Genomic DNA, 14047 nt, shown 5'->3' on the forward strand with positions numbered 1-14047 from the left:
GCTGGATATCGGCGGGAACTCGAACATGCTGTTGTACACGTCGATCCAGAGCATTCCAAACATGCTCAATAGGTGACATGTCAGGTGAGTATGCAGACTATGGAAGAACTGGGACATTTTCAGCTTCCAGAAATTGTGTACAGATCCTTGCGACATGGGGGGGCATGCATTATCATGCTAAAACATGAGGTGATGGCAGCGGATGAATTGCAAAACCATGGGCCTCAGGATCTCGTCATGTTATCTTTGTGCATTCAAATTGCCATTGATAAAAACCTGCCCATACTAGAACCCCAAAGCCACCGTGGGGCACTCTGTTCACAAAGTTGACATCAGCAAACCACTTGCCCAAATGACATAGTAGCCATCAAAGGTGAGCATTTGCCCACTGAAGATGATTTATAACTCCAAACTGCAGTCAGATCAAGAACCTGTAAGGACGATGAACGCGCAGATGAGCTTCCCTGAGATGGTTTCTGACAATTTGTGCAGAAATACTTCAGTTGTGCAAACCCACAGTTTCATCAGCTGTCCGGATGGACTGGTCAGAGACAATCCCGCAGGTGAAGAAGCCGGATGTGGAGGTCCTAGGCTAGCGTGGTTACACATGGTCTGCAGATGTGAGGCCAGTTGGACGTTCTGACAAAATTTTGGAGGCAGCTTATGGTAGAGAAATTAACATTCAATTATCTGGCAACATTCAATTATCTGGTGGACATTCCTGCAGTCAGCATGCCAGTTGCTCCCTAAAAACTTGAGGCATCTGGGGCATTGTGTTGTGTGACAAAATTGATATGCCACACCCTTCAGGTGGGTGGATTATCTTTGCGAAGGAGAAATGCTTACTAAGCAGGGATTTAAACACATTTGTGCACAACTTTTGAGAGAAATAAGCTTTTTGTGCGTATGGAACATTTCTGTTACCTTTTATTTCAGCTCATGAAACATGGGACCAGCACTTTACATGTTGCGTTTATATTTTTGTTCAGTGTAGCTTAGGATGTGCATAATACTACCCTTTTTCTTTTCTTCCAACAACCCCAATGTACTGTATGTGTAATCTATTATTCAGAACCGGTAGTACTCCATATTTGTAATAGCTTCCAATGTGTTTTAGAGGTGCTCCCTCGCTCGCTCTCCCTCGGCACATGGTTGGTGAGATGGTATAACATCCCCCAGAGTGTATAAACGGCCTGCTAGGAGCAAGGCGCGGCAGTGAGCAGTTAAAACCTGTCAGCCATTTAATATGAAGAGCAATGTTGTAGTACACGAGTCCGTTCTCTGTCACGCCTGCTCCTGCTCCTCCTCTCTGGCGATCGAGGGCGCCAGGCTGCCCATCATTACGCACACCTGTCACCATCATTACGCGCATCAGCACTCATTGGACTCACCTGGACTCCATTACCTTATTGATTGCCCCTCTGTCTGTTCCTCGGGTAGATCCCCGTGTCAGCATTATTGTCATTTTGTTTTCCCCTGTCCAGACACTTTCTGTATTCTGTTCCTGTACGTGTTTCATTAAATGTTCATTCCCTGTACTTGCTTCTCGTCTCCAGCGTCTGTCCTCACAGTCACAAGACCACATATTGAGTGTCTCAGCTTTGTCTTGGTCTAGGATACATTTTTACTCAGTCTCGACTCGGTCTCAAATGAATGAGGACTCGTAGTTTCTTCCCAAGACTAGCCGAGATCAGCAGAGTAGTAAACTCATAATTAGCAACCCTCATTGTCAACACATAAAACCGCTTCGCCAGGCCAAATACACACTTCTTTCCTGACACATTTCTAAAGTATGCTGTCCTTTACTTTTGTTGAAAGATATCATCAAACATTGTAGCGCTTGGCGGAATTTCCTTGCTCCGCTAGTAGGGGAGAGTAAGGGGAGATCGGGGGAAATGTTGACATATTTTATCTTTATATCTATTATTTAGAGTGATAGTGGTTAGTGACAATTTGGATTTGGATTTCCCAACATGCATTTCAACTTTTATTCTGAACGTCTAAAGAATCCACATGTTCTTCTGAAATACTGGACATTTTGAGGTCTTATTATGGTGGCGATCTGACACAATTACCATCATGGTCTTGAATTGGACTTGCATTTTTCGAGTCTTGGTCTTGACTCGGCCTCGCTTTACTGTAGGTGGTCTTGAGCACAACACAGAGGCGCGTTCTGAAAAGTAGTTCCTCTCTCTCTCTCACTCTCTCTCTCTCTCTATCTCCATCTCTCTCCCCCTCTCTCTTTCTCTCCCTCGAGCTCCCTCCCGCTCTCTCTCTCTCTCTCTCACGCTCTCTCTCCCTCACTCTCTCTCTCCCCCTCTCCCTCCCTCCATCTCTCTCGCCCTCTCTCTCTCTCTCCCTCGAGCTCCCTCCCGCTCTCTCTCTCTCTCTCTCTCACGCTCTCTCTCCCTCTCTCTCTCTCTCTCTCGCCCTTCTCTCTCTCTCTCTCTCTCTTGCTCTCTCTCTCACTCTCTCTCTCTCTCCCTTCTCTCTCTCTCTCTCTCTCTCTCTCTTTCTCTCTCTCTCCCTCGAGCACCCTCTTTCTTTCGCTCTCTCACACACGCTCTCCTTCCCTCTCACACTCTCTCTCTCCCTCTCTGCTCTGCAGCATAACATTGTATTGATTATGTTGATGGAAATAAAACAGCGTTGTATGTCAGGCCTGTGTAAGAAGCAGCACTCTGTAAGGTAATGGGTCACTGTTCTATTACAGTATCTTCTATTCAGTAGGACCCAGGCAGGCAGGATGGATATAGAGCTGTTTTGGATCTATGCCATCACGGGGGAATGTACTGTATGTTGAGGGGATTATTACCAGAGAGTGACTGCTATGTCCACATAAGAGGTTGTGAATAGGGTACCACTTGGGATGCAGAGAGAATATACCCAACAGCCCCAGACCCACCTCAGATCAGATCTGTCCAGGGGTCCAAAGTGACTACCCTCTTTCACTGTCTCTCCATCCCTCCCTCTCTCCCAGGTAGTGGTGCACTTTTCTGCTGTGCTGAGCAAACAAGCAGCAGCGAGCCCTCCTTGTTTTCCTCTCCTCCCCTCTATCTTCTCTTCCATTACATGTATATTCATCACCTCTGCGTTTTCCTCCCAAAAGCAGTGAAAGGAGGGGAATTATTCCTGGGCACTGACAGGAGGGGAATTATTCCTGGGCACTGACAGGAGGGCCATGGAAGCCCCCAGGGGTGTTAGGAGGGAGGGGGTAGAGAGGTGTGCAGTCAGGGGAGCGTGCACGGAGGGAGGGAGAGAGAGGCTCACTGAGCCAAAATAATTTGTCTCATCCAAACGCTGCAGAGAAAACGGATGAGTTTAATTGATTCTGACTACTTAGGTCGGATCCAGGCTCCTCCCCAGGGAGAGACGGTGTATGAAGCCCAGTTAGAGCTCACCCGCGTGGGGGAAGGATAGGTGGAAGTGTGGAATATCACTTATTAGCCATACATGTGTGCGAGCGCGCACACACACACACACACACACACACACACACACACACACACACACACACACACACACACACACACACACACACACACACACACACACACACACACACACACACACACACACACACACACACACACACACACACACACACACACACACACACGAACGAACGGTCAGACTTGTGCAGTGGCGTTTGATCCATTAATATCTAGCTGCATGGTTATATTGTCACACATTTCTCTTAGTGAAATTGATAGAACGAATTATGACAGATTTAAACGGTGAGAGTGTATAAATGGATGATACTGAATCCCACCTCCTCCTCCTCCCAGCTTTATCCCTGCCATCACCGTCGTTATTCAGCGACACCACATTAGATCTCCTACTTCATGTAGGAGCTAATTAACCTATCAAATCAGCCAGGGGAATTTCCCAGCTTGTCTGTTTAATTGCAGGTGGGGGTTTAGAGGGATAAGAGGAAAGATGGGTGTGTGAGGGAGTTTACTCTGCTCAGAGCTCCTCCATCAAAGACGCACACGCACACGCACACACACACTTACTTTACATACAGTGCATTCGGAAAGTATCCAGACCCCTTGACTTGTTCAACATTTTGTTACGTTACAGCCTTATTTTAAAATGGATTAAATAAAAAAAAGGTATTAAAAGCTTTAAACAGAAATACCTTATTTACATAAGTATTCAGACCCTTTGCTATGAGACTTGTAATTGAGCTCAGGTGGATCCTGTTTCTATTGATCACCATTGAGATGTTTCTACAACTTGATTGGAGTCCACCTGTGGTAAATTACATTGATTGGACATGATTTGGTGAGGCACACGTAAGGTCCCACAGTTGACAGTGCACGTCAGAGCAAAAACCAAGTCATGAGGTCGAAGGAATTGTCAGTAGACTTCCGAGAAAGGATTGTGTCGAGGCACAGAACTGTGGAAGGGTACCAAACAACTTCTGCAGCACTGAAGGTCCCCACCCAACCTGACAGAGCTTGAGAGGATCTGCAGAGAAGAATGGGAGAAACTCCCCGAATACAGGTCATACCCAAGGCTGCCAAAGGTAAATGTTCTGAATACTATTCTTATGTAACTGTGATATTTCAGTTTTAAAATGAATGTGCAAACATTTCTAAAAACCTGTTATTGCTTTGTCTTTATGGGGTATTGTGTGTAGATTAACGAGGAGGAAAAAAAAGCGATACATTTTTGAAAAAGTCGAAAGTAGAAAGACTTTCTGAATTCATTGTGAAGATGGGCAGAGGGACACCCCTCCAACCATACAGTAGCTACCTTAATAAATATATTACCGATTCAGATGCACCCATATCTGGGTAAACATGGCTATTCGCTAACCTTGTTAGTTTTGTGCCATTGCAGACAGAACTCTGTGTGTGTGTGTGTGTGTGTGCGCGTGTGTCCGTTCCTTCATCCTCCTGCAGGCTCATTTCATTAACCTTATTTATAAGATTGCTCTGTAAATGTAGGTTACCACTCAGGCATACATTATTCCCTAAAGGCAGAGAGACATTAGCATCCTGTTATCTCCGTAGAGCCCCCTGAGCGCTTTTGACTCTGACTTGGGAAACATGCTCTCTGTCACCTCTGCTTTCAATACAGCCGGACAAATGGTGGTCGAGAGACTGAAAAGGGATGGGACAGCTAGGGAGGGAGGAATGGCGCTGGACAGAAATATAAACTTTTCCCGTGTAGCCCCTTGTATAGCCACTGTGTAATCTCGTGTAGTCCATTGTGTAGCCCCTGTGTAGTCCATTGTGTAGCCTCATTGTAGTCTCTCTGTTAAGTGAGTGCCAGATCAGGGCTAAGATTGAGTTATGTGTCTCACTCTGAGGACCCTGAGCAGATGGTTGAAGTCCCTCTGGGGTGAACGGCGCCTATACTGACTGTGTGTGTGTGTACTTATGCACTAGGAGTTTGACCATCTGGATCAAAGTACACTGAGATTCCCTTAGTGGATTGGTGGATTCCTATTTCGGTGACATAGAATAGGCAGTGTGTGTGCGTGCGTGCACGCATGTGTGTGTGCACTTGCTGTTCATTCATTTACATCCAATCCATCAATAGGGGGGTAATGTGTCCCCCATACAGGATGAGGACTAGTGTCTACTGTACTGGTCTAAATGTACCTCCAGTGTTCATCTCTCTCTTTCTCCATTTAGACACTGGGTAGACTGATTTCTTTCTCACCAGCCTCACACCATCCCTCTCTACATCTCTCTCTCTCTGTCTCTCCCCTCCCCATCCATCTGTCTCTCCATCCAGCCTTCCCATTGCTCTCGCTCTCTCCAGCCTTTCACCCGTCATCTATTATTTACCTGGTATCTCCTGCTGCTCATTAGCTGGGTAATATGGGAGGGTGTGGAGAGGAGCGAGCCGGACAGCTTTGAAACATGACAAGACCAAGCGGGAGCAGAGCAGGGTAGAGCAGTCCAGAGCAGGGTAGAGCAGCCCAGAGCAGGGTAGAGCAGCCCAGAGCAGCCCAGAGCAGGGTAGAGCAGCCCAGAGCAGGGTAGAGCAGCCCAGAGCAGGGTAGAGCAGTGGAGGAGAGCAGAGGGAAAATGTTACCCCTCAGTGGCCTTCATAAATGTATGTGATTTACAGTGTGTATGAGGTACACATACAGTTATGAGACATCTTTTCAAGAAACCAAAGACCTGGGTTGGATAATCAATGACAGAGACAATCAAAAATCCAAGCCGTTGCTCGTCCACATGGGTGTGTCACAGATATTACGTTTTGAGACAAATGTGAGGGCAATAATCCACCATTATATAAACCGTGATCTTGAGCGAGAGAGCGTAAAAGGAATAGTTGACGGAAGGGTTGTCCAGTTCAAGAGTTGGGTGTTTTCCCCAGGTTTGACCCCTCTACCTTAGTGTTGGCCAGGATATCTGTGGTCAGTACGGGTCACATTTTACTAGCCCATAAATCAGTCCCTCTGCTCCCATAGTGAGGTCAGCTTTGCTAGACCAGGACCCCCTGGGTAGTGTTTAGGGAGTCACATTACCACTTCAATTTTTAACCAAGCTTACTACTGAGACCAACTCAACTGGTTGGTGCTAAAATTGAGACATCAAAATAGGGCACCACAGAGAGCAACATTACTTTCCGAAAACACTCGAGTTCATGTTCTCTTTTCTGAAATGCTTTGAGGCATTGTAGCAAGAACAGGCATACCCCAGTACCTCTAGTGGTGTGTGTGTATGTGTGTGTAAACTCTATCTGACTGATCCCGTTAGGAATGGGAAGGAAAGTTATGTCTTTGATCTTACCCCCTACCGATCTCCCCCATGAGAGGCGGCTCTCCTGTGAGGTGGGGGACACGAGGTAGTCAGTGTGACGGCTGTGGTACATGTTAACTCTGATTAAAGAGAAATATGCATCCAACAGCGTTATAGAGCTTTCCTTTTTATCTGCTCTCACCATGGCGATAGCGACAGTCTGTAGATTGGGGTTAATAGCATTTTGAGTTGTAACACTGACAGTGTTACACAGTAAAGCTGCAATGCGGTTTCAAACGTGGGTTGACGTGAACGTGGATGTTTTGTATCGTGTATGTGTTGGACCTTGGGGTTCTATTCAATCAGATCCGCTTTAGCCGACATCCGCATAGAGGTTGTTTTGGCGGTCTCGGAGGTGGAACTGCATTAGAGCCGTCAAATTCACAAGCGGCTTCTGGCATTATACCTAAAGTGGACATTGCCATTGGCTGCACAAAGTCACATTAAGAGAAATCGCATGTGCCTCCTGAGTGTAGCAGTGATCTAAGGCAATGCTGAGGAACCACTACAGCCTCTGGTTCGATCCCAGGCTGTGTAACAGCCGGCCCGTGACCCCGATGGGGCGGCGCACAATTGGCTCAGCTATGTCCAAGTTAGAGTTTGGCCGGGGGATTTCCTCGGCTCACCATGCTCGAACGCTTGCTAGCTGACTTCGGTCGTCAGTTGGATGGTGTTTCTTCTGATACATTGGTGCGGCTAGCTTCCGGGTTAAGCAAGCAGCGTGGAAGGTCATGTTTTGTAAGACACATGACTCTCGAACAGTTGGGGAGCAATGAGATGAGATTGTAACTACCAATTGGATATCACAGTTGGGGGTAAAAAAAAAGAAATCCCACACAGCCTTGTTTACAAGTTCGAACACTGGAATGTGAGATTAAATCTATACCTCGATTTAGTTGAATGATTTTCAATTTGAGAGTCATTATTTCTATATAGCCTACACTTTCTCATTCTGAACTTCTAACACGAGTGGGACGGATGTGGATTGATGACGATGATCAAGAACAGTTGCTCATCGATTTGACAGTCACACCTCCGACACTGGCAAAACATCAGCGATGCGGGTGTCGGCTATCACCGGTTAATGCCTGATCTGATTGAATCTAGGCCTTTGGTCTCTGTGTAATTAATGTTGTCAGGTTTGTCCCGAGCACCTGAAATCATACCCGAGTTCACCTCTGACCCTTGAACCTAGGACATGTTCCTCTTAAAACAATTAGGGCCGAGGGCCCACATTCCACACGGCAGTGACGAAAGCACTAACGGAGAAGGTATCACACGAGTTCATGGAGAGAGTAATGTCCTTTCTCCATTAGAAGGACCAAGAAGAAACCAGCTCTGGAGGAAGTCAGTCCATCCATTGCGATGTAAACAAGTTTCCATTGCAGTTCCACCTGGCTCGTCTTCGAAGGGGAGAATAGTAAAGAGAGCAGGAGAGGTAGACAGAGAGAAACTTCACGGATGTTTGATCATTCCCGTCCATTAAATATGAATCCATCAGGAGGCATATGATTACTGTTTTGATTCACATCTCATTCATGCACACAACCTCTTACTCTTCTACATCTCAACCTCAATAGAAGGTCTTCTGGAAAAACAAGAGTATAGATTACCCCCCCCCCCCCCCCCCCCCAAACACACACTCATTCAATCACTGGGAGATTGGATGAGGTTGCAGTACGAAGATGCCCTCTGTCAGACAGATAGGTATAACGTAAGTGCTTGATAACCCCTCTGGCAACCCTAGTTAACGTGGTCCAGACACACACACACACTCCTCCGACCCAGACCCCAAACACCTTAATGCTCAGTGCTGACTGCACACGGTGTCGCTCAATGAATCCCTTTCCAAGCATCTCTTCTAATGCATGCACACAGACATTCCAACTGTGTGTGTGTGTGCGTAAAAGTCATAAAAGGAAAATAAATAGAAAACCTAACATGGATTCATCCTCCAACTTTATTGTTACGTACAACAGGGTTGGTTCTACAGTTACCTGAGCAGGATAAACATACTGTTACTGGAAATAAATATGAATTGATTTATTATCTTGTTAGATATCATCACACAGTTCTCGTCATCTTCAATAAAGCATACGTTTGTATCATTCTGAGAAAGGTAAGGTTTTCAGGTTCACTAACAGCTACGACCACAAACACTTTCAGGCAAGTTTTGACAGTCACCATTTTGTGAAACAGACATATTAGCTATGTGATTACTTTCACACCATTGATTTGTTTGTGCTGCAAGACACTGTGCCAGACACAAGCAAGGAGAGCTATGCTCAGCTTAAGTTGCCGGTTTGACGATAATAAACAAATTCCTTTCTAGTTAGTTTCCTCCATTAGAACAAAGCAGCATATTCACTATATATTCTATGCAAATATATATTCTCAATATACTGTATCTATACATAGCTATACATATATATATATATAATCTAACTATAGAAGTCTATATTCAATATGTATATATAGAATTTGGTAGGGTTTTAAAACATTCAAGGTACATTCACTTACCATGTGATTTCTTTTCATACGAAAAAGGTTACACAGTCTGACAAATGTTTAAACCACATCTACCATCCCTCTACAAGTCAATCTCCCAACCAAGAAACACAACATTGAACATCCCCCATCATAAGAAGCAAACAGAAGAGAAAACAAGCTTTTCTGCTCAGTTTCCAATGACCAATCATAGCATTAAGAAAATGTACATACAAGTTTGCTTCAGTCAGGTATTCACACCCTTTGACTTTTCCCACATTTTGTTGAGTTACAGCCTGAATTTAAAATGGATTAAATGGAGATGTTTTGTCAGCGGCTTACACACAATACCCCATAATGTCAAAGTGGAATTATGTTTTGAAATGAATTCAGAATTTAAAGTGGAAATGTCTCGAGTCAATAAGTATACAACCCATTTGTTATGGCAAGCCAAAATAAGTTCAGGAGTACAAATGTGCTTATCAACAAGTCCCATAATAAGTTGCATGGATTCTGTTTGCAATAATAGTGTTTAACATTGTTTTTGAAAGCATTAATGGAATATCCGTTTGGGCATTACACTTCGGATGGTGTGTATATTCATTTCCATAAAGTGCATTAATTACACTTTGGACGGGTGTAGAGGAAGGGAACCGCTCAGGGATTTCACCATGAGGCCAATGGTGACTAAAGCAATTAAGGAGTTTATTGGCTGTGATATGGGAAAACTTGAGGATGGACCGACACCATTGTAGTTATTTATTACTTTATTTAACCTTTATTTAACTAGGCAAGTCAGTTACAATGCCTTGCAAATGTATTGACCTCCCCCTTGGCGTTTTTCCTATTTTGTTTCATTACAACCTGTAATGTAAATTGATTTTTATTTGGATTTCATGTAATGGACAAACATAAAATAGTCCACATTGGTGACGTGAAATTAAAAAAATAGCAAATAATTAAAAACAAAAATGGAAAAGTGGTGCGTGCATACAGTCAGTTGAAGTTGGAAGTTTACATACACTTAGGTTGGAGTCATTAAAACTTGTTTATCAACCACTCCAAAAATGTCTTGTTAACAAACTATAGTTTTGGCAAGTCGGTTAGGACATCTACTTTGTGCATGACACAAGTAATTTTTCAAACAATTGTTTACATATTATTTCACTGTTTCACAATTCCAGTGGGTCAGAAGTTTACATACACTAAATTGACTGTGTCTTTAAACAGCTTAGAAAATACCAGAAAATGATGTCATGAGTCCATTGGAGGTCTACCTTTGAATGTATTTCAAACTCAGTGCCTCTTTGCTTGACACCATGAGAAAATCAAAAGAAATCAGCCAAAATTGTAGACCTCCACAAGTCTGGTTCAACCTTGCGAGCAATTTTCAAACGCCTGGAGGCACAACGTTCATCTGTACAAACAATAGTACGCAAGTATAAACACCATGGGACCATGCAGCCGTCATAACGCTCAGGAAGGAGACGCATTCCGTCTCCTAGAGATGGTGCGAAAAGTGCAAATCAATCCTAGAACAAAAGCAAAGGTCTTTGTGAAGATGCTGGAGTAAACAGGTACAAAAGTATCTATATCCACAGTAAAACGAGTCCTATATCGACATAACCTGAAAGGCCACTCAGGAAGGAAGCAGCCACTGCTCCAAAACCGCCATAACAAAGACATACTACGGTTTGCAACTGCACATGGGGACAAAGATCGTACTTCTTGGAGAATTGTTATGTTTGGAGGAAAAAGGGGGACGCTTGCAAGCCGAAGAACACCATCCCAACCGTGAAGCACGGGGGTGGCAGCATCATGTTGTGGGGGTGCTTTGATGCAGGAGGGTCTGGTGCCCTTCACAAAATAGATGGCATCATGAGGCATGAAAATTATGTGGATATATTGAAGCAACATCTCAAGACAACAGTCAGGAAGTTAAAGCTTGGTTGCATATGGGTCTTCCAAACGGACAATGACCCCAAGCATACTTCCAAAGTTGTGGAAAAATGGCTTAAGGACGACAAAGTCAAGGTATTGGAGTGGCCATCATAAAGCCCTGACCTCAATTCCATATACATTTTGAGGGCAGAACTGAAAAAGCATGTGTGAGCAAGGAGGCCTACAAACCTGACTCAGTTACACCAGCTGTCAGGAGGAATGGGCCAAAATTCACCCAACTTATTGTGGGAAGGTTGTGGAACATTTGAACCAAGTTCAACTATTTAAAGGCCATGGTACCAAATACTAATTGAGTGTATGTAAACTTCTGACCCACTGGGAAAGTGATGAAAGAAATAAGAGCTGAAATAAATCACTTTACTATTATTCTGACATTTCACATTCTTAAAATAATGTGGTGATCCTAACTGACCTAAGACCGGGAATTTTTACTAGGATTAAATGTTAGGAATTGTGAAAAACTGAGTTTAAATGTATTTGGCTAAGATGTATGTACACTGACTTCAACTGTATGTATTCACCCCCTTTGCTATGAAGCCCCTAAATAAGATCTGGTGCAACCAATTACCCTCAGAAGTCACAATTAGTTAAATAAAGTCCACCTGTGTGCAATCTAAGTGTCATATGAGCTGTCACATGATCTCAGTATATATACACAGAGTCAATAACACCACTAAGCAAGGGGAACCACCAAGCAAGCGGCACCATGAAGACGAGGAGCTCTCCAAACATATATTTAATCCATTTTGAATTCAGGCTGAAACAACAAAATGTGTAATAAGTCAAGGGATATGAATACTTTCTGAAGGCACTATAAAAAGTTATATTTTTGAAGACAGTTGTATTTTGTTGTACACAGACCTCAAGTGCACCAATTCCACAGGTTTATACTGAATAATAGTTGGCAGCATTAGTTCAACATTTATGTAAAGTCTTTAATGTAATAGTAACAAATTGAGCTAGTTTTGTCAGTAGTCAATCAATCACCCTTTCCATTACCACAGAGTACACAAACAAATATATATAATAATATATCATCTGTTTATGAGTCCTTTATTGATTATTAGCCAGAAATAAGGTTCTCAATCTATTTTCAGAAGGCCTCAGATGTTTCAGTCAGGTGCTGGTGTACTGAGAAGGTTTTCCTCTAGGTCAAAATAGCTAGACATATACCATGTACCGTACTCATATACCATGTACCGTACTCATATACCATTTACCGTACTCATTTCACTGAGGGCAGAGTGGCTGCGGGTTTTCGCTCCTCCCGTGTACTTGATTAATTAAAGTCACTAATTAGGGCTTAATTGAAGGAAAAAACTAAAACCTGCAGACACAAGGCCCAACATTGAATGAGTTTGACACAAGGTCTATAATTAGTTTTCAACCAAAAAGTACTTTCAAATTACTCACGTCATTTAACAAACAGTTTCACTGTGTCTGTGGCCAATAATGTATCTAAAATTTAAAAAAATAAAATACACAATACAAAAAAACCCTATCCTTTCCATTTTATTAAACAAAATATTAAAACACACAACTCAAAACCTAAACACAAAATCAGAACTAACAAAAAACAGTGCAGTCCATAAAATACCATATAATAATTACTAATCTATCAAGAGGATTCTCAAACAAACTAACCTGTGCTATAACTGACCTCTGTACGGCCTAATACCATTTACACACTACTGAGCTGAGCTGCACTGTACTGCACTGGCCTGGTTAGGAGGTTAGGCATCCACCATTCCATAGTTGCTGGAACTGTGGCGCAAAGGACCATGTGAAAATAAAATGTCCCCACTGTATGTTTGGGGTCAGCTCGATAGTGTAGAAATGGAATAACTGCGTGTGTTTGAGAGCAGCCCACTGTGCAGGATGGGCTCAGACAGACACAGACAGTGAGTGCGGTGCGTTCCAGGTTGTCTTTATTGCAGTCATGCTGCCCCGATTATTAGCTCTCACAATGCCTGGAGATCGGAAACCATGTTAATATGCTTTAGCAATCTTCTGATGCACTGTTTGGAACCGTCGCTTCATTAGAAGCTAAAAAGAATCAGTAAAGTCAATCTTCTGAGATGTGCAACGTGACTGCAATGGAAACAACCTGAAACGTGTCCAGTGCCATGTTAATGTGGGCTGTGAGAGGGCAAGTCCATCTCCCTGTCCCCTGAGTAGGAGCTGAGGGCCTCCCAGAGTACCTGGGTCTCCTCACAGTGGTGGTGGACCGCCCAGTGCTCCATCACTTCCTCCTTACTGTCCAGGACCTGGCTGCACAGCACACAGTTAAACACTGAGCCCTGCCCGAGGACCCCTCTCTCTCCCCGGGCTGAGCAGCCGGTCGGCTCTCCATTCCCACCGTCCTCTGTCCCCCCCTGGTGGTGGGAGAGGATATGACGCTTCAGCTTGGAGAAGGAGAAGAACTCTTCGTCACAGCTCCCACAGCGGACTAGGTTCCTCTTCTCATTGAGCTGCCGCCAGTAGTGCGCAGCGTGTTTCACCAGCTCGTCCTCGGCCTCCCGGCCCCCTTGGAGTGCCCCTCCCAGCCCGCCAGCCCCGTCCCGCAGGCGCACCTGCACCTCCTCCCCGTGCACGTAGAGCAGGTGCAGCTTCATGTCGGCGAAGGTGGGGGTGATGGCCTGACAGCGACCACACTTGATCTGGAGCTCCACCGGGTCCTCGCGCTCCTCCTGGCCCTGCTCGTCCCCCTGGTCTGGAGACATCGCCCTGGAGACACATAAAAGATGGAGACAGACATGATGGAAGGAAGAACTCTGTTGTTTTATGAAAATTGGCGAGAAGCTAACAATATCCTAAGAAATGTATCA

The 14047-nt window shown here is 44.3% G+C and overlaps 1 protein-coding gene across 6 annotated transcripts in view; it reads right to left on the minus strand.

Annotated features, from left to right (window-relative positions):
• Positions 1-11937: 11937 nt before the first annotated feature.
• LOC110490023 (zinc finger protein 438) overlaps positions 11938-14047 on the minus strand; it is a 103550-nt gene continuing 101440 nt past the window's right edge. For all 6 annotated transcript variants that reach the window (XM_036944310.1, XM_036944309.1, XM_021563107.2 and 3 more), the window contains one exon: positions 11938-13946. In XM_036944310.1, the coding sequence (XP_036800205.1) occupies positions 13349-13946 (598 nt within the window). In that variant the 3' untranslated portion in view covers positions 11938-13348. The remainder of the gene's footprint in view (positions 13947-14047) is intronic.

Source organism: Oncorhynchus mykiss, chromosome 15 (assembly GCF_013265735.2).
Source record: "Oncorhynchus mykiss isolate Arlee chromosome 15, USDA_OmykA_1.1, whole genome shotgun sequence".
NCBI lineage: Eukaryota > Metazoa > Chordata > Actinopteri > Salmoniformes > Salmonidae > Oncorhynchus > Oncorhynchus mykiss.